Source organism: Sciurus carolinensis, chromosome 5, assembly GCF_902686445.1.
Source record: "Sciurus carolinensis chromosome 5, mSciCar1.2, whole genome shotgun sequence".
NCBI classification, from domain to species: domain Eukaryota; kingdom Metazoa; phylum Chordata; class Mammalia; order Rodentia; family Sciuridae; genus Sciurus; species Sciurus carolinensis.
In genome coordinates this window covers 133,235,937-133,261,713 of record NC_062217.1, presented here as the reverse complement: position 1 = coordinate 133,261,713, position 25,777 = coordinate 133,235,937, and the positions used below count along the sequence as shown (strand labels likewise).

Genomic DNA, 25,777 nt, shown 5'->3' with positions numbered 1-25,777 from the left:
GGCATAGGGTTTGGAGTTTACTGATACAAAATAAGAATTTATTAAAAATGCATAAAGTGTTTAGCTTTTACATATGATCAATATGGTCATTGAAAATATGAATACTTGGGAAAAAGATATATGTGCTTTAGATCATTATCTTATAACCCATGTTGCATCTGAATGAAAAACAAAATTAATATTGCCCCAAGCAAGAAGAGAAAATTTCAGAAGAAATGTACTCTGGAATTTATTAAAATAGGAGTTGACAACATGGTCAAGTAAGATTTACTTCAGGTACACAAGGTTGGTTCAACACTGAAAATCTATTAATGGTTATCCTTTGCATTAATAGGCCAAAAACAATATATGATAATATCAGTAGATTCAGAAAGAGCATTCAACAAAATACGATATTTGTGATTTAAAAACATCTCAGTAAACTAGGAATGGGAAACTTCCTCAACTTCATAAAGAATTTCTATAAAAACTCTACGCTTAACATCCTACCTAATGGGGGAAATGAAGTTTTCTCACTAAGACCAGGCTCAGGAGAATGTCTTCTTTTATCACTACTTTTTAACATCACATTGAAAGGCCTGGTTAATTAAATAAAAGGAAAGAAAATATATACAGATTGAGAGGGAAGAAATAAAATTTTCTTTGCAGATGACACAGTCATTGATATAGAAATCTGAATCACTAATAAAAATATTTCTGAAACTAATAAGCACTTACAGTCATGTAGCAGACTAGCAGGTTAACAGTCTAGTGTTTTCCTAAATACAAGTAATGAACAAGTGAAATTTGAAATGAAACCACACAACCATTTATATTAGTGCCCCCACCCAAATAAAATGCTTAGGTATAATTTGAACAAAATATGTATTAAGATCTTATGAAGAAAACTATAAAACTAATGAAAAGAATTAAAGAGTAAGTAGAGATATATTTCATAATCACAGAAAGGTTCAATATTGTCAAGTTATTGTTTATTTCAACTTTTTATATAGATTCAATGTAAAATCTCAACAAAAATCCCAGGTCATTTTGTTAATCTTGTTAAACTGTTTCTAAAGATTATAAAGAGTTCAGCTCACCAGTAAACTGAATTGATTAAATTTATATAGATAATGCCTATATTTTTGCTTCCCAGTTGAATTTTTACCTATTTTTACCTGGAGATACCTTAATGTTTAATATGATACAACCTTTCATGAAATAAATTTTACCTATAAGGATTGTATAATCACAATAAATCTGAAAATATTTGTTCCCCAAATGATAAAGAGAATTTTACTTATTTAGAGCAATCAATAAGAATGAAGTATTGAGTTCAGTGAAATTATAAATTTATAATTATAAAATTTTATAACTATAAAATTAAATTTGTAATTTTATAAATCTATTCACCATTCCAAGCAATCCTTTTTTAGCTCTTGTTATCTACATGCATACTTTACATCCCTTTAATTCTGATATTTTGTTTGACCCCTTTCTTCTAATGCAATATCTATTGCTGGAATCAAAGAATCACATACTGACTCAGCTCCTTAAGTCTTTGTACCTATGATTTGACTCTAGCTTCTACAATCCTTCCTATAACCTTGGTCTTCAGAGTCATATAGATGAACTGCACAGTAACCTATTATTTTTCCTGTACCTGTAATCGCATTCCTCTAAGCGAGCTCTACTATAGATTTGAATACATATTTTGGTTCTATAGTGCTGTAAGTTATCAGCACCACAGGAGGTTCTCTCAATAAGATGGAGACTGGTCCATTTCTTTTAACAGTGATAATTAACACTTACATAGCAAATTTTTTGCAGTAACTGTGGTCATTCTACTTGTAGGATCTGATCTCCCCTAGCCCCACTACCACCTATGCAGTGTCTTCTGCATTTGTGGCATCCTGCTAAACAACTAATGGAACTACTATTCTCTGTGCTTGTAATCATCACAACCCAGGGGCACAAATTTCTCTGGTCCTGAGGCCTACTACCCACTTTCCTTAAAATCACTACTGATGCTCATGCCTTCAGGTCTCTAATTCCTGCTATCATCCCCGTACAAGAATGCAAATTGCTTATCCTTCTCAACTATTTTTACTCTCTGGCATCAAACTGTGCCTATAATTTTCTGTAATTTGTGACCCATGACAGTTTTCTTCTTTTCCTCCACTTTTCTTGCTGAAATTTCTTATCCACATTCACCAACATTCCTTTGTATTCCTAGTCTCTTCTTTGACTCCTTTCCTCTTCTCTAATTGTAATTAAAACCTAAGTTTTTCCTGAAAAGTTCAATTTTTCACCTTTTTCAAAGTCTTTTAAAATATATGTGTGTGTATATATGTGTATATATATATATATATATATATATACATATATACACACATTTTCCAAAGATTTTTTTTAAAGATAATTTTTTTCAAAAGCTTTAAACACACACACACACACACACACACACACACAGATATACAATTTTTTTTTTTTTGGTAATGAAGATTGAATGCAGAAGAGCTTTACCTTTGAGCCCCATCCCCAATTCTCAACCCTTTTTATTCTTTTCATTTTGAGACAAGATCTAACTGTTGAGAGCCTCTCTAAGTTGCTGAGACTGGCCTCAAACTTGCGATCCTCCTGCCTCAGCTTCTTGAGTGACTAGGATTACAAGCTCTTGTGAAAATTCTTTTTCATTTTAAATTTATATCATTGATATTGTGATGAGGATTACTAAACATCCATTTCCTTTTTTCTCCTACAGTCACTAAGTTTCCATTTCTTAGCCACTCTTGCAATAAGATGTGGTTATGCAATTTAGGTCTAGATAATAGAAAGCTAATTAAAAAAAAAAAAGTGATGTGAGCCCTTTTAGACTGTCTTTTAAGAAATTGATGGGCAACCATTATGTTCTCTTTACAGGCCTGCTAGCTAGATGCAGATGAGAAAGTAACCTAGTCTATATTGAAATCAAATGATAGAAGACATCTTGGATCTCTCATTCAGTACTTCGAAGAAAGCTAGTCATTTTTCAACCAGAACATCTGCCTTGGACAGGGAAAAATAGTAGCAATAAACACATCACTATTGTGATTGAATCATTAAAATTGTGGGCTCTACCTTTTGATGCAACTGGTATTTGCCCTTGTTCGTATGTAACAAATACTTCTCATTGCCATCTTTTGACTCTGGTTTAGTCTATCTCATTTACCAGAGACTCATACGAAATAAGCAATTTTTCTCCTTATCCTAACCCTAATATCATAAGCAACTGAGTACTTGACAACTTATCACACACCATGCCTTCTCAAATCCTTGACCTCTAGTTTCAAATTGTTTCTTCCTAAACCCCAATGTCATTATGCACCTTCAAAACATACTTTAAAAACTATCAACTCCCATAACTCCTCCTCCTTCAAAATCATTAATCAAGCTTCCATCTGACTATAGTCTCCTACCCGTGACAATTTATTCAAGTAGGTCTATTATGACTATTAATTTATTTCATCCTTTCCTCATTGCCTTCCACATCTACCTTACATTCCATGGCACTTCATTTAAATGTTTTGATTTTCATTGCTTTTCTGAGTTTCAATCGCATCTACCTAGCAAAATCCCAAACCTGCAGGAATTTAGCTGCCTGCCTTTCCTCTGATGTAGTATCTAGATAAAACAGCACTAATGAACAAGACACAACATAAAAAACCAACTACAGTATAAATATGTAATCACTAATCTCTAATTAACCTTCAAAACATTCAGTAATACAACAACCAACTTGACATCTCTTCTCAAATGTCAAAGGGACCCCAAATGATCATTTCCACCACTGTTATATAGTAAACATTTACTATATTCTATGTTCTTTCAGTACTTTGTAAGTATCCCACCTCTTAATTACATGTTTAAATAAAACTTGCAGACATTCTTGATAATCTCCCCCTTACAACTTTCAACATGAATCCCTTTCAAATTCTTGTTGATATTACTTCCTAGATACTATCAATTTTACCACTTATATCCTATCATCACATTAGCTCAAAGTAATATCATCTTGCCTGGAGTAGGTCTTACAAGACTTGCAATTTTATTTAAGAATTATTACCTGATTATTATTTATTGTTTACTAGAGTGTAAGTTTTATTTTCTCATTTTCACTACTTTTATTTCTAGCATTTCATATTTTTCTTTCTTTATAGTGACATGATAAATATTTGCTGAATCACTGGAAAAATGAATAAAAGTATTATCATATAAGTATTATCACAATTAACATATACATATATGAAGAAAGTAATCATGTAAGAAAAAAATTCTCAAGTTCAATTAAAGCCAAACAAGCAGAGCATAAAGAATTTGGATTAAAATTTACATCTCTTCAATTTCAGTGACTCTAATTCCTGAGTAGCTTTTCATTCATGAACTGTGATGCATATTTAACTTTTATGGAATGCTCCTTTTTATTAATTATAACAAAAACTTAGATTTATCTCAAACTTTTAATATAATTACCTACATATTCAGAAAATAATTTGCATAGATGGCATTGCAATGCCTTAAAAGTGCAGTGAAAATAGTCTAAAAAGAAATATTTTAATTTTGTAAATTGAAATGTTTATGAGCTCACACTCCAAATTATGATTGATACCAAAATGTATCTGAAGTTTATCATGCCAGAGGAAAAAGAGAGCAGAAAATGAAAACAAACTGATATTTTAACCATTGTTTTCTATCATTTATTAATTTTACCATGTTGTAGACGTTGCACTAAGAAATTTATATGTGCAGTAAAATAGGAGCTATTATTATCCCTATTTTACGGATAAGAAAATAAGAGAATTGAGTAAACAATCAAAGCCAGAAGCCAAATCTAACTTCTGTAGCATTCCAGAAGCATTAACATTAAATCGCCTTCCAAAGAAGTAGTTAAGTCTTTCATTTTGAGTCATTACTTAGTGAAAAATGGACTAAAACATTTTTTTTAACTACTAATAGCATCTGATAATGAGACATTTCAATTATAATCAGATGGGGAAGGAGAACAATATGTACATTATAAAACTTAGCTTTTCCAGGCTATTTAAGGAGCAAATTGTTTAGTCTTACCCATGAATTCTATCCCCAAGTGGTCTGCTACACCAAAGTCAGCATGGGAAGAAAGGAAACAGAAAAAGAGAAAAAGGTTAGAAAGAAATCCATACAAGAAAATCAAAGCTTATAAGAACGACCCTCCAAGGCTAGGAATGTGTCTCAAGTTTAACCATGTTTGTTTAAGAAATATAAATTTCAGATTGCCAACAATATTAGTGCTCTAAATATGGATCAACAATTCCCAAAGCCTCTGAACTATAGCTTGGAATTTCAAATGGAATAATAATGCATCAATTATATAGCATACTAAATATAAATTAAGTGGAAAAAATAAAGAGAGAAAAATTGTGTAAATAAATAATACTTGGCACTAATGTTATTTCCTAAATCTATCATATTCTATGTAGATTAACTACTTGTTCAACATTAACTCATTTTGAACTTTGGGTTAATAAAAATGACATGGCCCTAACCAAGCAATGACAGGCCCTAACTAGGTGATATCCACATTAACAAAAATGTAATGCCACTAGACATTTTATTCATTTATTTTTTTATTGGCTATATGAGGAACCTGAGCATGACAAGACTAAAAATCTTACAAAGGTTGCACAATTTCAGGAAGATCTTATGCACAGATCTAGTGCATCTGACCCTCAAATCCCATGACTACTCAACTTGACAGCTCCATCCTGTCAAACACAAATGACAGATGTGTCTACCTCTATTCTCTGTGCATGTGGATAGTGGAGACTCTCAACAAACCAAAGTACCCCTATGGTCAGCAGAATAATGAAACATGCTGGGCAGCTACCCACAAACATTCAGTTTTAAAGGCTTATTTATTTAAATGGTGCTTACTTTCTTTTAATCTTTCATTTTTGTACTCATTCACTTTTTGTTTATCACTTTGTTTTCCAGTGCAGTCATGTTTATCTGAAATAAGTGGGAAAAAGTATTTGTGTAACTGTATTTGCTTCTAAGACTGAACATTTTATGAATTCTGTTCATCAAATAAGCATTTCCATTTAGAAAATGTAATTTCCTTTGAATATTTTAATACTTCTTCTGTTTGTAACTAGTTCATTTTTAAATTTTTGTGTGCTAAAATGGATATATATACCAAAATTTTCCATATTAACCATTTTAAGTATATTATTCAGAAGTGTGAACTATATGCACAACATTTCACAACCACCACCACTATATTTATGAGATGTTTTCCACTACCTTGATTGGAAGCTCTCCATCTGTCTGTTTTCCTTTGCCTACAACCCCTGGAAACCTCTGCTCTACTTTGTGTCCCTGATGAGCCAATATGCCAATAAGAAGCTATTTTTTAAGTGATTAGATCCTATTTCAATTGAGAAATGTCTACTTTTACAAAGAAATATGGTGAGTATGGTTCTAAAAGGTACTTGCAGTACTTTCTTGGCATAATGTTTTCCAACTGGTTGCTCTGTGCCAATGTGTACTATGATCAACACCTGGCACATTTTCATGAGCAGGCAGGAATCTTGTTCTTATTGAGCAGAAATCAGTTGAAGAACACAGAGAAAAACATTTGGTCATTCTTTGCAATAAGCGCTATAATGGAAAAGCAGAAAATGTGCCTCAGTTAGAGGGGTGAGGAACTCACAAGTTTGATCCTGGGAGGGAGACTGTGCTATAAAAAAGAATTGAGTTTTTGGGAAACTGACGAGATCATGTTGTGTTCTTGAACAAAGTGGAAGTTTCAGAACTTGCTGCACCTACGACTTTGAAGAAATGGTCAAGTTGTGGTTTTTAAAAATAAGAATTTGGATGATATTGCTTGTCATAAGACTAAAGATAAGGAAGAAAATAAGACTGAATTTATTTATATAAATAACTTTACATATTCCCCAAAACAGAAGCAAATGTACAGTAAGAAATCAAGGGAGAGTTATGTATAAGAATCAGGGAGCAAAGCTCCGCAAGTACTTGACCATAAATTTTGGTCCATTGAACTGGTAGTCAAAAAGCCACTAATCTCAGGCTAATTGAATAAGAACTTTCCAGTAGAGTGGAGATGGCTCAAATAACTGCCTACAGTCTGTTTTGCTGGCAAGTAGAACTAATGACCATTTCTCAATTTCCATAAACTTCACTGTTCCACCTCTGTGTATAAGAGGATATGGGGAATTGGGATTTGTGAATGTTAAAAGTGAGTAGTGTGTTTGATAAATTAGAGGCCAATCTGAACAACTTACGGTCACAATGAATTCATGATAATAAAAGAGACACTAATAGAAATGGAAAATTACTCAAACACTGAAAAGTAATAGTAGGCATCTTGGAAAAAAAAAAGAGACCTGTCCTTTCTTCCTTCCTTTTTTTTGAACCAGGGATGGAACTCATGGGCAATTAACCACAGAGTCACATCCATTTTGATTTTTTATTTTGAGAAAGGGTCTAAGTTGCTTAGAGTCTCATTACATTACTTAATCTGGCTTTGAACTTGTCCTCCTGCCTCAGTCTCACAAGCTGCTGAGATTACAGGCATGTACCACCGAACCTGGCCTGTCCTTTCTTAATATAAAAATTATATCTGATTACTGGAACTGTAATGGCTTCGATAATATAAAAATTGCATCCAATTAATGAAGCAAGGTGGCATTTATATTCTTGGGAATTAAAGGACAATTATTTACTAAGTTTTATAATGGCTTATTCATGGAAGTTGACACCACTGAATATACAAATAAAAAGTGTTATGTTACTTAAAATCTTTCTAAACCCTATCATACAAGTGTGTGAGTGCATGCTTACACACACACACGCAATTATTCCATTCACATGCTAAACATGGTGCTCGCTATTACAGATTTGAAGATACTGAAAGGATATGGTTCATATAGAAGGATTAATGAAAATCCATGAAGAACAGATGACAGTAAAGAAATTAATTTTGTTATGTGAACACAAACCACACTTTCACAGAACCCTTCACTTGCTATTTCTCAAAGCAAGTAACCTGTCTGACAATATTCAGGCCAGCAGGACAACTTCAAGAGGAATAGAGGGAGAATTAACTCTATCAATAGTTCTTTTGCTCATTCACTGAACAAACTATATACCAATAATTGAAGTGATACTAGGTTGGAACAGGAGACACACAAGTAAAAACCATTTGCTTTTCTGTATAGTCTGCATAGTTTCCACTTTTCAACATACCTTTGGCTTATATAGTGGTAGATAACATTTACTGAGCCCTTACTAGGTACTAGGAACTGCTTTAAGTAGTATCTCACAGCAGCTTATGAAATTATCACTACACCCACTTTACAGGTGAGGAACAGATGCACAGATAGGTGAACCAACTTTTCCTAGTCCACTTTGCTTGTAAGTAGTGAGAACAAGATAGGGTCTAAGCCACCTGACTCAGCTGCCTGTTACTCTCAGAGTTCACACATGCCCTCCCTATGAAAAATCATCTAGTGTTTAGAAAGTCGTCAGGTAATTGACTCTTTGGGGAGAAATGATTTAATCCACTTAAGAGAACAAGTTGTCTCAAGTATCCTCAAGGCACAGCTGAAGCTCTGCTTAGTTACTTGCTTGGTCCATAGTTCATTGATCAAGTTCCAAAGGAGTTAAACAGGCAAATAGTTGCTATCCTTTCTTTGGTTACCAAGAAAATTTCTTCATGATGAAACTGACCTAGTTGTTATTTGTATATACAGCAAATGAATAAAAGATTTTGTCTGAAAACATGCCAAATATCAATCCAAATAATCTTAATTTTGCCACTATATTTTAAAAACTACCAGCAGTTCTGCTGTGGATCTGAAACATTCTTAAGGGACAAATAAGTGACCAGGGAGTCAAAGTCAAAGGTCAAAATTCTTGGAATGCTAGTCCCGTTGTTTAGTTTAGTTTAGTTTAGTTTTTTTTGTTTGTTTGTTTTGTTTTGTTTTTTTAACCAAAGTCATATATATATATATATATATATATATATATATATGTATATATATAATGTATAACAAGATGTTTTTAAATATGTAGCATTGTCCAATGGCTAATTTAGGCTAAGAAACATATATAAATTTTTTTCTGTAATGAGAATGCTTAAATTCTACTGTTATGAACTGTCAAGCACAATCCATTGTTATTAACTATGTCACCATGTTGTATCAGAGACTTATTCCACATCTAATTGAAATTTGAGGTTCTCATCTATTTCTGAAGTGTGCAGTATTCAAAATCTTTTTATCTGCTGATGGACAATGAGAGGGCTACCTGAAGTTACCCTAGAGTAGGCAAACTGAGAAAGAGCAAGCCAATACAATCCTGGACTGAATTTCAAACTCACTGCAATGTAGTACTGAGTCAAAAAACAGGAATGTGGTTTTCAGCACCAGTCCTGTGTTAAAAGTAACTTAACAGGAGGAGGGGGTGGGGGTATGAAAAATGGTGGAATGAGATAGACATCATTACCCTATGTACATGTATGATTACACGAATGGTATGAAACTGCATCATGCACAACTGTAGAAATGAAAAGATGTACCCAATTTGTGAACAATGAATCAAAATGCAGTATGTAAAAATAAATAATTTTTAAAAAGTAACGTAATAAGGCAACTCTATCATAGAATAGTACCAAATGTGATCATGTAAGCTACTGTTGCAAGGGATATGGAAAAACATGTTACATGAAAGTCTGTTGATCTATGTCTTTAAAAGATTAAAATATGGGCTTAATGTTCAAAGAACTGCTTCAGTGCAAGAAATCACCCAAAATTTTTGGTTGTGTGTGGTAGGGAGAATCCTGCTGGAAGTTCAGGAAACAGCCTTTCCCAGCTTGATATAAATGGCCCTATGGTCCGTGAGTGCCATGTGAGCCAGTGATGTATCTTCTCTAGGAAACACATGCCTGTATGTGTGGAGCACACCACCAACTCAATTGCAATATACGTCAGTTATAAATGGTTTATCTTAATAATGGAACTGAAATCTGCCACTCTATATATTCTACCCATAGATCCCTATCTAATGACTTTTCCCTGGTGACACTCCAAGAAAAAGTAATTCATCCTTAGAGAAAAGATTTTAGCTTTAGGTATATGAAGGTAGTAGGTTGGGTATTGAATATGTGCTGATCTTTAACACCTGAGTTCCCAACTCAGAAGAAATGTTAATGAAGAAAACTTTATTCAAAATCATCTCTGCTTCTTTGCTTACATAATTAGTGACAGTAGATATATATATAGGCAAATACACTAGGACTTCTTGCTCCTGAAACAATTAACTACTCAGCTTCTTTTCATGTTTTCTCAATTTTCTTGCACTTTCATATTTTTTTCCACTGGGGATTTCTATACACATTATTCTACATAATTTCAAAATTCGTCTCTAAAATAGATCTACTGAGTCCTACTCGTCAGCTGAAGAATAAACCTCTGTGAAAAGCTAATGGTCTCATTTGTAGACTCTTAGATTCTTAGGATGGAAAAATAATGTAAATCTCAGGAAGGAAGGATACGAGTGTCTATTGCTTATTGTTTTATCACTCCAGATTTATTATGACGGAATCTGATGTTTTGTAGCTCATCAATACATATTTCCAAAATAAATTAAACACCACCTGGAACAACCCCCTTGCCTGCTGCATGTGACATCTCCACAACTCTCAGAGCATGTCCAGCCTGTCCTCTATCACCACTTAGTATCCACAAATGGTTCCAGAAAACTCCTTGAAATAAAATTATATTATCACTTACAGTTTACTATCTAAGAAGGTCCAACATATGTATATCCTTAATGCATAATATTCTGTGTGTAATTTAGAATTTGTCTAATTTTTAATCACAAAAATATTAAATATTCCCTGTCAATTAAATATTTTGCATGCACTATTTAACAATTTACTTCTTTAAAGCTTCAAACAATTTAAGAAACCTTTTTAACAGCTGTTACATACTCTTTTTCATTCTAACTTTCCAAATTTCATCTTCTCTAATATTGAAAATATTGGTTAATAGGAATAAGGATTATATTAAGGGCAAAACCACTAAAAATACAAGGAAACAAAAGGAGTTATATGGCAAATAGCATCATGTATGTTTATAGTTACCATTTTAACTGATTAAAGTCTTTGTTACCAAATTATATTACTACCATGATGTTAGCCACACTTAAAAGTGCAAAATTGCAATTTCTTCATAGGATACTGATTCAGGAAGCGATAAACATATTTAAAGAAACATTGCTATGAACTATGCTCTACAAAGAGCAAAGACAGGTCACCCCCACATCTTAACAGAGGACAACTTCAGTACCATGGAGATTCTGGAAAAAGGATTCTTTTCTTTCCATCTGACAAAGACAAAGGAGCCAAAAAAAATGGTTATCCATTGGGTATATATGAGGTAGAGGACTCCTGGTTCTGGACCAACTGTGATATCATGGATCTAGTAGAAAAATCTGTTTAATAAGAAAAGTGAAAACTCATAGCAAGAAACTAGTGAAGAGCATTTATTCTAAGAGTGCAACCTAAGTTCATAGCCAGGCAGAGGTACTTTGGTTAGAGCTCAGGATAAGGCACACCAACCAAGGAAGCTCAGTTTGTGGTAGTCTCGGACAATTGCTGCAGTGTTCAGGCCATAAACAAGCACAAGCATTGGAGGCTTGGTCTTAAGTGGTACCCGGTACCATCAGGAAAATTTTGTGGGATAGCACAAGCCCACCACTTTTTTTCTTTCTCTTGTGAACTACTCTTTATGTTAGGTTCATATTCAAGTGACTGAAAACTGTGGCTTGTGATGGTCAGGTTTATTCATTGTTAATGCCCAGTTGGTTTGTTTTACATATTTATTTATTTAATTCGCAGAAGTGTTCACTTGTGTGGAAAGAAACATTGTATCAGACATAGTTCTTCTAGTACAGAAGGTACCTGGCTATTTAGTTTTCCCACAGAAATCAATGAAAAGAAGAAAACAAACTTTCCCACAACTCTCCTAGCAAACTGTTCTGCCAGCACCTTCCCAAGAGGCCCAGGGCTCACTCACATCATGCATCATTCCTCTGGCCTTGGTATCTTTCCCAACAGAGCATCATGTCTTCCTTTAACAAATTCCTCCTAACTCTTTAAGATCTAATTCTGCCTGAAGTTATCTCTGATTTCCTGAACTGATGCGACCTGCTCCATGTTTCTATGAATGATAATGGAATCGCTATTTAGCAATAGATTCTTATACCTTGGATGATAACGTGTAGCAATATATGTAATAACTAATTAGTTAAGATGTGATCATCTCCTCTGCCCTTTTCCACTCCTCCTAGGGCCTTTCAAATAGTAGCTGGCAAGTAAATGCTTACTGAATCTTTTTTCATAATCCCACCAATTTTATTTCTATTTGAAGGTATACTTTTTCGATATTTTCTGAAAATGAATCATGTTTATAAACTATAATTTCAAGTTTATACTAATACTTTAACTCAAGCCATAACTATGATTTACCAGATTTTCTGAGTATTTCCAATAGGTTTCCAGTAGAACACATGAACATGCATACGTGTACACACACACACACACACACACACACACAGAATGTGAAGTTGCAAAATGTATTCTTCATTGAATTGTGAATCATCTGGAAGGTCTGGGGAAGAAGTCAAGTCCTGTCTTTTCCTATGCTAACACCTAGTCAAACCAGATCTTCATACAGGTGACAATTCATATAATTTTTTTTAATCTTTGGAAAAATATGAAGTGACGTGTGGAGTGCCACTAGAGCTAGAGAAAATTCTCATCTTCACTCCTAGTCATACATGTCAATCATTTCCTCCACTCCTGCAGTCAGCTGCTGCCTCTTCTCCATGTAAAACTGAGCAATGTCTATGGAAAGAATGAAAATCCTCAACTTAACAAGCTTTGTGGGAGCTCCCCGTCTTTGGATGAGCTGCTCTCTCTTCTCATCTTTCAAGACTCAGCTTACATATTGTCCCAAACACTGTCCTTTCCAGGTTTTTTTAATTCTCCCTATGGTCCTTTGGAGTTCTCACCTCTTTCTGTAGTATGTTCTATAACTGATCACTTACACTCAAAGCACCTTCGTCCATTGAACACACATGCAGATGGATAATGAGTATCTAAATCCATTTTTTGAAAAGCACATACTCCTGTTGGCTACCATTTGGTATTGTACCATTACAATGATACATAAAATCAAGAAATCTAGGAAGGAAATGTGGCAACCATGTGATTTTTATTGTTGATTATGTTTCATTGCTTCATTCTGACAAGATAACACATTTCAGCATTGGGGGAAATCACCTTAATTTAATATTTAATGTTATCATTTGTTTTGTACAAAGCAGTGCTGTGGGAATAGTTTCATAGTTTATGATCCTTATGCTGCATATTTCTATTACTAAGTTTTAAAGTCACATTAATTTATACTTATAAGCACCAGAACACCTGGGAATAATTGATAATGAGCATAACAGAAGACACACTTGGTTTCATTAATGGATTAATTTATTACTTTTGCAGGCTTAAAATGTAGCAATAGGATGAAACTTTTTTTCCCTAAATACATAATCAGTTGAGAATGCTATTTGTCTCATTTAAATGCAAAGAACAATTCTTCTTTTGCTACCTGCTTCCTAAATCCATTAAGCAGTTAATAACATAAGGACTAATGTAAGCCTTTTTTATTTAATAGAAATAAAGAAATGGAAATTAAATCGGCAGAACCTTCTCCCAATAATGACTTCCTCCAAAGTAACTGGATTATTCTTAGTATAAAAAAGTCAAGGGAAGTTTCTTTATTAAAATAGAGAAAACTATTATCTAATAATTAGTTGGGAACTCAGTTGAATCCAGATATTTTGAAGTTCTTACCCTCATCTTGCCACTAGCTCCTTCTATAATCATAAAAACTTCCTACACATATTTTCTGTGCATGTGAATGGATATAATTACTCTGTTGGGCATCCAGTTGGTATGTAGACCTTTTTGAAATGATCTGCAGATGTCAGAAGCTAAGTATGCATGAACTTAGAAAAATTCTAATTATACATCACTTACACATTAGCAAGGCAAACAGTTTACAACAGCATTCTTGTTTAAAACTACAATTCACAAGTGAGATACTAGAGTCCATACAACATCCTTTTCACTCATTCTCATAGCATCCATGGTAATGATGGTGTTTCACAGATATACAGACTGAGTCTTAGAGAGTGGGTTAATTTACTAAAAAATGAGAAGTATCTTTTTTCATTAAACCATGCCACAGTTACAGAAAACTTTCCACTTTGTGTTCTTTGCTCCATAAATAGTAATGCCACAGCATCAGCTGGCTTCTCCAGTCCTATCTCCACATTCTCTCTCCAATTCTACTGTCCCTCTGTCCATGTGAACTGTCATGAACTTTATTCACTTATACAAGCTCACTGCAAACCAAACCAGCCCTGAATAACCTATCTTTTTCCACACAGTCCCCACTAGAAATGTCCTTTTGTGTAAACTTCTTTATTTATGTACTGTGTCCCATTACACTCAAGAGTTACTTGTTCATTTGTCCATCTTTCCCAAATGACTCTAAGCAATTTAATTAAATGACCACTCTTAATTTCTCTTTATATCATAGGTCCTAAGACAGTTCCTGACACAAAGTATTCAAATAAATTAAAAAAAAAAAAAACTACATAGTTGCCTGGACTTTAGAAATTTTACTCAATGTGATCTCTGTTACAGTAGTCCCCTCTATCCTGTATCTTTTCTTCCATTGTCTCAGAGAAGAGGAGTATTAACAAGAGAGAAGTGAGAAGAGAAAGAGAAAATGCTTAGGCCAGAAGAAAATAAAGGTGTAAAATTACAGATTTGATTGTACAGATGAAGAGTCAGACACCTATTATGTATTAATACATTAAATTTTTTCTAAGTGAAGGGAAGAAATGGAAGAGAGACAAAATGTTGAGGAGAAGACCATGTCATGTACTTCTTTTCTGACCTCCAGTTTCAATTATGGGAAGAGGAACAAGAGTTAGCAAACAGGGTTGCCAAATAGGTCAGCCTTAAGCTTGCTAAGCCCCAGGAGAAAGGGAGATCAAAGAGCACTCTGTGCCCGTTGCTTCCCAAACCCAGCTTTCTGCTAGGAGGATGAAATGTCTAGATGGTCCAGAGAAATGGGCCTCACATGTACCAGGGTGGGAAGCAGCAGCTGTCCAGACTAGTTTACTCCCCGTGTATCTAATGGCAGAGTCCCTGAGATTGCTACATCAATGGACTAAGAGGATGGGAAGACTATAGGAGACAGCAGTGACAACTGCAGACAGACATTTCAGAAGATGTTATCAGGAAAGCAAAGGACCCTACCTTAACCTCAGTCCTCCTCCAATAACACCAGTGCCTGGGCCCTGCATAAATCACAATTTTTTTCCCCAGAACTTTAATGCAGAAGACTAGAGTTAGAGGGAATTAACTGCAATTACACTTGCTCTAATCTAGCGAAATGGAACTTGAAAATTAGGGGATTCAATGCCAGGTGTGGTGGTGAACACCCGTAATCCCAGTGGCTCAGGAGACTGAAGCAGGAGGATCCTGTATTCAAAGCCAGCCTCAGCAAAAGCAAGGCACTTAGCAACTTAGTGAAATCCTGTCTCTAAATAAAATACAAAATAGGGCTGGGGATGTGGTTCAGTGGTTAAGTGCCCCTGAGTTCAATCCCTGGTATCTCCGCTGCCCCAAATTAGGGGATTCAAAAAATAAAAACTAATCATGGCATAGCTTATGCAGACATTCTATTTACATGCCTTAAGTTTGTTAAAACCTACAGCAACATCATGAAGTAGGAACTCTTAATTCCCAGATTTGAGGTGCAGGTGAAGAACACAGAGATTAACTAAATTCTTCAATTTTAACTAATATTGCTAGCATTCACATTCAAGTAACTAATTTGAAATATTTACACTTTGAACACAGTACATGAATGGCATGATAAGTACTGTCACCTCATATTTTGAAGACCTAGATTTGTTCCTGCTGCAATGAAGATCATTTTGCAACCTACCATGTTTCAGAATGAGATACAATTTCATTGAAACAAATGTTGTCCTTTCATTTTTATATTTTGCTTTATTTTAACCTTCTTTTTTAAATGGTATATCTTGCTCTTGAAAAAATTGAAATATAAAATTAGGTAACTTGTAAGGTAAATAAACAAAATATTTAAAGAGCCAGATGCAAAGAAATTTCCAACCAATTTTGTAGGGCTTCCAGCTGTTAAGCACTTAGGATTGGATTGTTCTTCCTATATTCATTTGATACTGTTAAAACAATTTTACTTAGTTGATGTCACATTGGTTTGAATTTTTGTTTTAAGAAATTTTCCTTCTCTTCATGTTAATAAACAGATGGTAAATCTTAAAGGAATCACAGCCACAGGAGATTTAAATAATAATCTATTTCCCTTTGTTCGAACTGAGCATTTGCTAGAGAAAATGAAATTCATTTGCTCATTGCCAGGACCAAAATATGACAATGGTTCAGCCAGGTCCAGAAATGCCCATCAAAGATATGAGTGGGAGGAATGAATCGTGTGACGGCCGATGACCCTGTTGCTCTGAATAACTACATAACTGCCTCAAGCCAAATTCTCCTCTACACTAACTTTATCTATTCCTCCCAGCACTAACATTAAATGCCTCTTCCTCAGTTGCTTCCAAGTGGAAATTTCTTGCAAGACTGTGTTGTTTTATCTACTGCATCTATCACAACTAGAACAATGTCCAGTACAAAGTACACAGTTAGCAAATATCCACAAATGAATGAAATGTGTTAAAGGGAAATCTAACACACGTACACCTGAATCCTTTTCCAGGTCGGTGTCACCTTTGTATCACATTAATGACTGTTATAGGCACCATTTCTCATAGGCCATTCTTCTTACTCCATATGTTTTTCTTACAACTCCATATAAAATCAAATTTATTTAAACATTTAGCACATAGTTGTTCAATTCTTACTCTCACATGCTTTGTGAAGAATTATGAAGATATTAGAATGAAAAATAAACCTCCTCAAATTTTTTGACCTCAAAATACCATATCTAAATCCAGATTTATCAAGTATCTCTGAATTTCTACCAATAAAACCCTGGATTAAGTACAGTGAACACCAAATGTTGAAAACATGCCCTGTTCCCTAATACGTGTTCAGTCTGGGATGAAGAAATGTGATCACCACTATTAAAAAGCACTGATCATCTGACTTACGGCCATTTGTGTGATGCCTTCCTTCTTCTTTTAGCCCACAGGGTGACCAGAGCAGACTTTCTGTCACTAGAAGGCAGCTTTCAAGCAAATGGGAAAGCAGGTACTAGAGTTGTTGATACATAATTTACAGAATAGAATCTCCAACGACAGCTTCTGGAACTATAGCGTTCCAGGATTTCCTACCCTTCTGCACTTCTCATAACTTTCCCATAATCAAACCGGACTTTCTTAACCATTGGTAACAATCGGGTTTTCTAATGCTTGCAACTGAACATAATTGGTAAAAGCAGAGACAAAAATGTATGTCTTGTGGTATGCATGCATTTACTATGTTCGCATTGGTTCTGTCTAACTCACAAATCCCCAAAACAAACTACTGCAGAATTTACTTAATGAGAATATTAGATTTATGTTGTTTATGTATGTTCTTTTTCTAGCAAGTAAGTTTTATAAAGCCATTATACTCAATTATATGTAATTCCTCTTACAAGTATTTATTTATTATTATATCTTCATATTACACACACACACACACACACACACACACATCTTGACAGTATTTGTGAAATCTTTAACTCTAGCTCATTGGTTTACATATTCAAAGAGAGACTATTCTACTTTTGAATTTTTAGCAGTCTCTCTTGAACGAGCATTAAACAGCTATCCTCTTTGAATTGTACTTCATAATGAATAATCATCATCATTCAGAAATCTCTCAAAGTGAGCTCTATTTCTTCCATACAAATGTATTTTTAAAAATACATTTAATAGACATTTGGAGGGTGGCAGTAGCATCTGCTGCTATAATTCCCCAAATTTCAGAATGCTGAAATTGAATATTGTCTTAGCATCATGGATTGTATTATCTCCTCTTTCAGGAAGGTTTCGAGTCTCTTTCCTTCTGAATCTTGTGCCAGGCTTTCCTGCTATTTCCTATTTCTTGCTTCTCTTGTAGTTGCAATTCATGGTTTAGAAAAGGTTCTACAACAGCTTTGCTCAATGTGGAATGTTCATTCAGATCATAGTGGGATCTGCTGAATAACTAAAAAGGTGATTTTCAGTTCTCTAATTTGTTATGTATCTGTAATCCCATCCAGGAAAGAAGATGAAAATAGGAAGAGGTAATGTCTCTCTCTAGGGGTAATGGTGAAATACAGGAAAACCAGAGAATGTTTCTAACTGTGGACTGTGAACAATCTATACTGGAAGCAGTTAAAGTACATGCTAAAAATGCAAATTATATGAGTTGGATTTTAATTAGATTCCCAGGATTATTCTTGTACACTTAAGTTTGAAATCTACTAAATTCTCCGTGTGTGTATATATAGTATAAGAGTGCATGAGTTTATAGCAGCTTAAAGGTTAGGCTGCATTAATATTCCTTCTCAGTATTTCTTGTGATTGGCTTTTGCAGAAACACTCAAGTTGCATCAAACAAAACACCCACTATGTTGTTCCTTTTTCATTTTAACCATTTCCTTGTTCCCTCTTGCCAAAACATTTGCACTCTGCCATGTCATTCTTTTCCTTTCTTGCAGAGAGGAAAGGACTGTGACAAACGTTTTATATTCTTATGTTTTCCTTGCCTTTTTTCCTTTTCTAATTTATTCATTTTCCTCAATTTACATCTTCCATTATGTATTTATTGAGATTTTTAACATCAATTCCCTTTTTGCCTGCCCAGGCATGTTTGCAATCCCCCTTGTGCCTTACATTCATAAGCACACATTAATGTTTTGCTTCCAGTATCATAATCTATTTTGCAGATCAGTAATTTCTCATTTTTAGTTATAATATATACCAGGAAGGTGTTTATTGAAGAAGAAAATCCCAAAGGACTATTTTCAGTGTTTGTAGAAGTAAGGGCAAGGATGGAGTTATATCAACTTAATTTCATCCCCGGATATGAAAAGAAAAAGATACTTAATATGTATTGATTAGCCATTAAGCCAAGTTTTATATGTAGCACTGCCACAGGCACCCACAAAACTCAAAATGAGCCTGAAATTCTTGAGGCCCTTTAAATTTCCAACCTGTGTTTTGAACATTAGATAATAACAGCGACAGAGTTCACTATTTCAACACTGGATTAACCCTTTGATGTTCCTTGGGGAAACAATTTGTTCATTTTGTAAAACTTGTCTCAACCGTGTTTTAGTGATTCTAACACAAACAGTTAGTTATGTGAAAGGGCATTATAGAGGTCTTTGGGTCCTAAGAAAGTATTTTTTTTTTTTTTTTTTTTTTTTTTTTTACTCTCAAATGAAATGTTAAGTTGTAGACAGAATTATAAACTCTAGGGTTTGTTCTCCATCTTCTGGATGAGAACAGTGATTTTCATTGAGGATAAGAACATTGCCAAGATCATATGAATGATAAATAATCATTCAAATTTGAACTCAACTTTGTAATTTCATATGTATACTGCATTTATCAGAGGTGTTAAATTGCATTAGTGATGACAAAGGTGAGACTCAAACCCAGTTATTCTTGTATAGGGGTGTCCCTTTTCCCAGCACAGTTCTCTGACTCCCAAGTTCATCTCTATGTAGTCATGTGTCACTTAAAGACAGATACTTTCTGAGAATTGCATCAGAGAGAAATCATCATTGTGCAAACATCAGAGTATACTTGTACCAAATAGATACACAGCCTACTAGACACCTAGACTACATGGTACAGCCTCTTGCTCCTAGGTTACAAACCTATACTGCAAGTACCTGTACTGTATGCCATAAGCATTTTTATATCTTAACATATGTAAACATGGCCCAGGCACAGTATCAATACAGCAAAATACATAAAAAATTATACACCTCTATATGGCAATTGCCATGGAAGGAGCTTGCAGGACTGGAAGCTGCTATGGGTAAGGCAGTGAGAGGGTGACAAATGAAGGTGAAGACCAAGGACATTATGATGCACTGGTGAAGATCTATCAACACTATGTCCTTAGGCTATCTGAAAATTATTTTAAAAAGATCTTTATTCAATAATGTATATGTCTTAGTTTACTGTCACTTTCTAGGTTTTTGATCCTTTTGTAATACCACTTGACCTAAAAAAAAAACACATTGTATACTTGTACAAAGTGTTTTCTTTGTGTTCTTACTCTATAAGTTTTTTTTTTCTATTTTTAAAAAGTCTTGAAATAATCAACTATCCTAGGTGACTAAATAGAAGTTCTCTTTGTGTAACTCTGCTAAAAAGAAGAATCAAAACTTCATAGCATAAACTATACGTTGAGAAGAAGGAGAGAAGAGAATTCCAGGCATTAGCAACGAAGTGACAGGAGCCCTAAACATCACAGAATCTGACAGGTAACCCACAGGAAACAGCAAAGCAATGTGCAACTTCAACCCATGGTAAAGTGCCCCCAACATCTATCATTGCAGCAGACCGGAAGTTCTTACTGAGGAGAATTCTTCCATGGTCCTTATAAACTTTAAATTTGGTTTGGAAAGTTGGCTAGACTAAAAGAAACTGATCTTCTTCAAAGAAAGAAAATACATGGAAACCTCCTAACTCCCGAACCAAAGCCACTACAGCAGTCAGTGCTAGATGCTATCTTGACATAGGAGCTGAGATCTGACCCCTTAATCCAGCAGCAGCTTGGGTTAGTACATACTTCACTGGGCAGAAAATGGTCCCTCAGCATCCTGCAGCTTTAGAATCAGTGGTTGCTGTGTCACTGATTCTTTAGATAAGCCTGAGTCTTATCTAAACTTTCCCTGCAGGAACTAGGATAGGTCTCCTACACACAACCTTGGGACTATAGTTATTATTGTAGAGTCATAGCTTCACCTGCATCAGTCAATCAGGACTAGGAAAGGCCCCGGTCAATTCCTGAAGTTCCAGGAATGTGGCTATCCATGGCCCAACACCCTCGGCCAATACCTTTGCCAACCTAGAAAGAACTAAGAAATAGCCTTGAGACTGAAGCTGCCAATGAAAAATACTCAGTATTACTCTGCTTGTATTTACATACCAGGAGAAAGTTTTATATATATCCTGTAGCTCCAGGACTGTGGCCAACCAGTGCCATTATTCTCATTTCCACCACAGTTTGTCTCATATGAGCTAGGGACATTATCATCCACCTTTCTGCAGGTTCAGTAACACAGATACCAAATCCACAGGCCCACAATCACTTGGGTTTCACCAGTGGAAACTAGGGAAGGTCTTTTCATCTTACACCTCTAGGAGCATAGAGATCAATGACATAAGTTATAAGGTTACATGCACATGCCCCAGAAGACCTAGGGAACATCTAATCCACAGCTCATGGATATTGGAACATAGCTGCTTATTCCAAATGCCCTGGTACCATTTGTACATGTCCCCTGGTACCTGGTACCTACACATACTCATCTATGTGTAGGTCCTAGAGCTCCACAAATGCAGATAGGAGCTAACAATGCCAAGATCACCAGACCAAGTGCATCAGCCTATGGGACTTAGGGAAGATCCTCTTTTGTATTCCAAAATGAGGAATTCATGGTTATTAGCACCACAGACTAAAGTACCACCTGTGCTCATCCCATGGGACAGGGTGGAAAGCCCCATCCCATCCTGTGGCTCCAGAACTGTGGCTACTATCACCACAGGCCCCAGGCATTTCCTACATTTACCCTGAAAGGGAAGGATTTCATATTCCACACTACAGAGATTATAGCAGCTGCAACCATAAGGTCCAATGTCTTCAGTTTCACTCTGTGGAAAGTGAAGACAAAACCCTTTAGAAGCCTACATCCATTCCAAAGTCATTCAATTACCTGCTTGAACTGCTGCAGGCTAGACTGTTAGGCACTCAGCACTGCAGACATCAATTAAAGATGAAGAATTACACTGAGACCATGGTCTTGATCCTCACAGTATTCAAACACAAAGCACCTACCCAAGTGACATCCCATACCCAATCTAAGTGAAAAATATCTTGTACAAAAGCTTTTCATGAAATAGGAAAAAGCAAACTTTATACCAGATGCAATCATCAACATAAGGACACAAGAAACACAAAAGGAAACATGAGACCTCCAAAGGATAGTGATGGTTCTATAGAAATAGATCTCAATCTAAAGGAACCCTAGGAAACACCTGAAAAACAACCTAAAACAATGATCCTGAAGAAACTTGGTAAGATGCAAGAGAATACAGATACATAACACAGAGAGATGAGGAAAACAATTTAGGATGTGAATGAGAAATGTGAAGAAAAAGAAACCATAAAAAGAACAAATCATAAATCTCAGAGTTAAAAACTTCCATCATTGAAATAAAAAAAAAACATGACAGTGAACTTTCAAAACAGACTAGAACAAGCAGAAAATAGAATTTCTATACTTAACCTTCCCAAATCTTCAAAGAGATATAGATATCCAAATACAAGAAGTTCAACGCACCCCCAACTAGACATAAAAGGTTCACAATATCAAAAATACAAGAAAAAGGCTACAGAATCCTAAAAATATCAAAAGTATGAAGTCACATATAAATAATGTCCATTAGGCTTATAGCATATTTCTCCACAAAATCCTTACATGCTAGAATAAAATGGGATGATATATTCAAGACACTGAAGGAAAAAACAAAAGCAAAAACTGTCAACCAAGTATACTATCTAGGAAAAATTTTCCTTCAAAACTGAAGGAGAAATAAAATCTTTCCTAGATAAACAGAAACTAAAGGAACTCATCAAAATCAAAATGATTCTATAAGATACACAGAGGTAGTTTTCACTAGAAACAAAAGGATAATAATCACCATCGTGAAAATACATGGGTATATAAAACTTACTAGAACAGATACAAGAAAGAGAATCAAACTTAACTTGAGAAAATACTATGAAATTGCACAAATAAATAATGAAAAGTAGAAAGGAAGACAAAATATAAAACAAGCAGGACACAATTAACAAAATATCAGGGAAATTTCAAGTATCAATATAACCTTGACTGTAAATTGATTAAATTCAACAATCAATAGATAGATACTGGTTACATAGATAACAAAACAGGATTCAACTCTATACTGCCTACCAGAAAACCACTTCACTGGAAAAGCTACACAGAGACTAACTGAAGGACTGGGAAAAGATAATAATTACACAAATGGAAACAAAAATGATGAGATGGGCAATACTCATATGAGATAAAGAAATTAAATTGCCAATCAACATAAATAAAGTCATTATACATTAATAAAAGGATCAATTCTGCCGGAATACACAATAATTATAAATCTCTATGCACTTAACATGGGACCACACAACTATAAAGCAAATATAGAGCTAAAGGGAGAGGTAATCTCTAATACAATATTTATGGGCTCCAATGCCCCATTTTATTTAATAGATCATCCAGAGAGAAAATTAATAAAAAAGATATTTAAATTGAAGAATATAGAGCAAATGAATCAAGCATATGTTTATATAATGTTTCAACCAGAAGCAGCAGAATACACATTCTTCTCGAGAGAATAAGAAATATTCTTCAAGATAGATCATGTATTAGGCTGAAAATCAAGTCTTGGTAAATTTGAAAAAAAAAAAAAAAAAAAACTGGCAATTGTATCATGGTTCTACTAAGACCACAATAGAATAAAACTATAAATCAACAATAAGATGAACAATGGAAAATAAATATGTAAAAAATGAATAAAATGCTCCTAAAAAGACCAATGGATAGTTCAAAAAATTAAAAGCAAATAAAAACCTTATAGAAAGGTGAAAATGACAATATGACACATTAATATCTGTTTTATTATACAAAAGCAATACTAAGAAGAAAGTTTGTGGTGATCAATTCACACATCAAAAAATATAAATATCTCTCTTTAAAAAGCCAAACGAATGCATCTCAAGGACTTAAAATAACAAGAAAAACTTATACAAAATTACTAGAAGGAAATAAATAATAAAGATCATAACAAAAAGATAAAAAATTGAAACAAAAATGCAAAATATCAATGACAAAAGGCTTTTTTTTTTTGAAAGGATAAATGAAATTTAAAAACCCTAGCTAAAATAGTAAAGAAATAAAGCAGGGAAAATTCAAACAAAAATAAAATCAGATAAAAAAAGAGACGTTACAACTGATACCACAGAAACACAAACAATCATAAGAAATTACTGTGAATTATATGCTAACAAATTGAAAACCTAGAAGAAATGGATAAATTCCTCAACACATACAACCTGCCAAAAGTTAATAAAAAAAGAAATATAAAATTTAAATTTCCAAATAATGAGTAACAAGACTGAAGCAGTTATCGAAAATCTCCCATCTGATTAAAGTGACTTTATTGCCCTATTGTTCAAAACATTTAAAGAACTAATTCCAAACCTTCCTAAATTATTTTAAAACATTGACATGGGAGGATATCTGTCACACTCTTTACAAGGAAAGCCTTACTCTGATAACAAAACATGACAAAGATACCGAGAGAGAGAGAGAGAGAGAGAGAGAGAGAGAGAGAGAGAGAGAGAGAGAGAGAGATAGCTATATACTAATATCCCTGATGAACAATGAAAACTTATCAATAAAATATTAGCAAATAAAGTTCAACAGAACATCAAAAATTAATATACCATAACCAAGTAAAATTCGTCCCAGCAATGTAAGAATGGTTCAACACACAAATTAATGAATGTGAAACAACACAACAATATAAACTATGATAAAAGCCACATATAATCATTTTTAATGGATGAAAAAAAGCATTAAGATTTGTCTTAAATTGGGCACAGAAGGAACATGTCAAAATGCTAAAGGTTCTATGGAAACTGAGAAATGAATCTGCATTCATACAGCCAACTGATTTTTGATGATAGTAACAAGAACACACAAGGACACACAGCGAGGAAAGACTTTCTTTATAAAACATTTGTTTTTAATTTGTTTTAATTTAGGAGAATCTCTTAATAAATGGTTCAAGTAAAATTGGGTATACATATGCAGAAGAACAAAACTAGATCTCGTCCTCTTATTTTACATATAAATGAACTTAAAAAAGACCTGCTTGTCAAACTTGAAACTATGGAATTACTATAAAATACACAAACATTTCAAAACATTGGTGTAAAATATGATTTTTTAGACTGGACCCCAAAGGTAGAGGCAAAGTAAAAATAGACAAGTGAGACTGCATTAAATTAAAAAGCTTCTGCACAGCACAGAAAGAAATCAACACAGGTAATAATTAGAATGAAAGAAAATATTTTCCAACTATTAATCCAATGAGTTATTGATCTAGAATATATGAGGAACTCAAAAAACTCAATGACAAAAAAATTGCTATTTGAAAATGGGCTAAAGAACTAAACATACACTTATCAAAGGAATGCAAATACATGTGCAATAAGTACATGAAAAAAATGCTCAGTCACTAATCATCAGGGAAATGCAAACAAAAAGAGATATTATTCCAGTTAGAATGACCATCAGCAACAAGACAAAAAAATAAA

At 34.2% G+C, this 25,777-nt stretch overlaps 1 protein-coding gene across 4 annotated transcripts in view; it reads right to left on the bottom strand.

The window, feature by feature from the left end:
* Nucleotides 1-25,777, bottom strand: part of Nrg3 (neuregulin 3) — a 1,024,256-nt gene that overhangs the window by 108,367 nt on the left and 890,112 nt on the right. For 3 of the 4 annotated variants that reach the window (XM_047553330.1, XM_047553332.1, XM_047553333.1), the window contains exon 4: nt 5,086-5,109. The exons of the other annotated variant lie outside the window; for it this stretch is intronic. In XM_047553330.1, the coding sequence (XP_047409286.1) occupies nt 5,086-5,109 (24 nt within the window). The remainder of the gene's footprint in view (nt 1-5,085; nt 5,110-25,777) is intronic. 4 annotated transcript variants of the gene reach the window in all.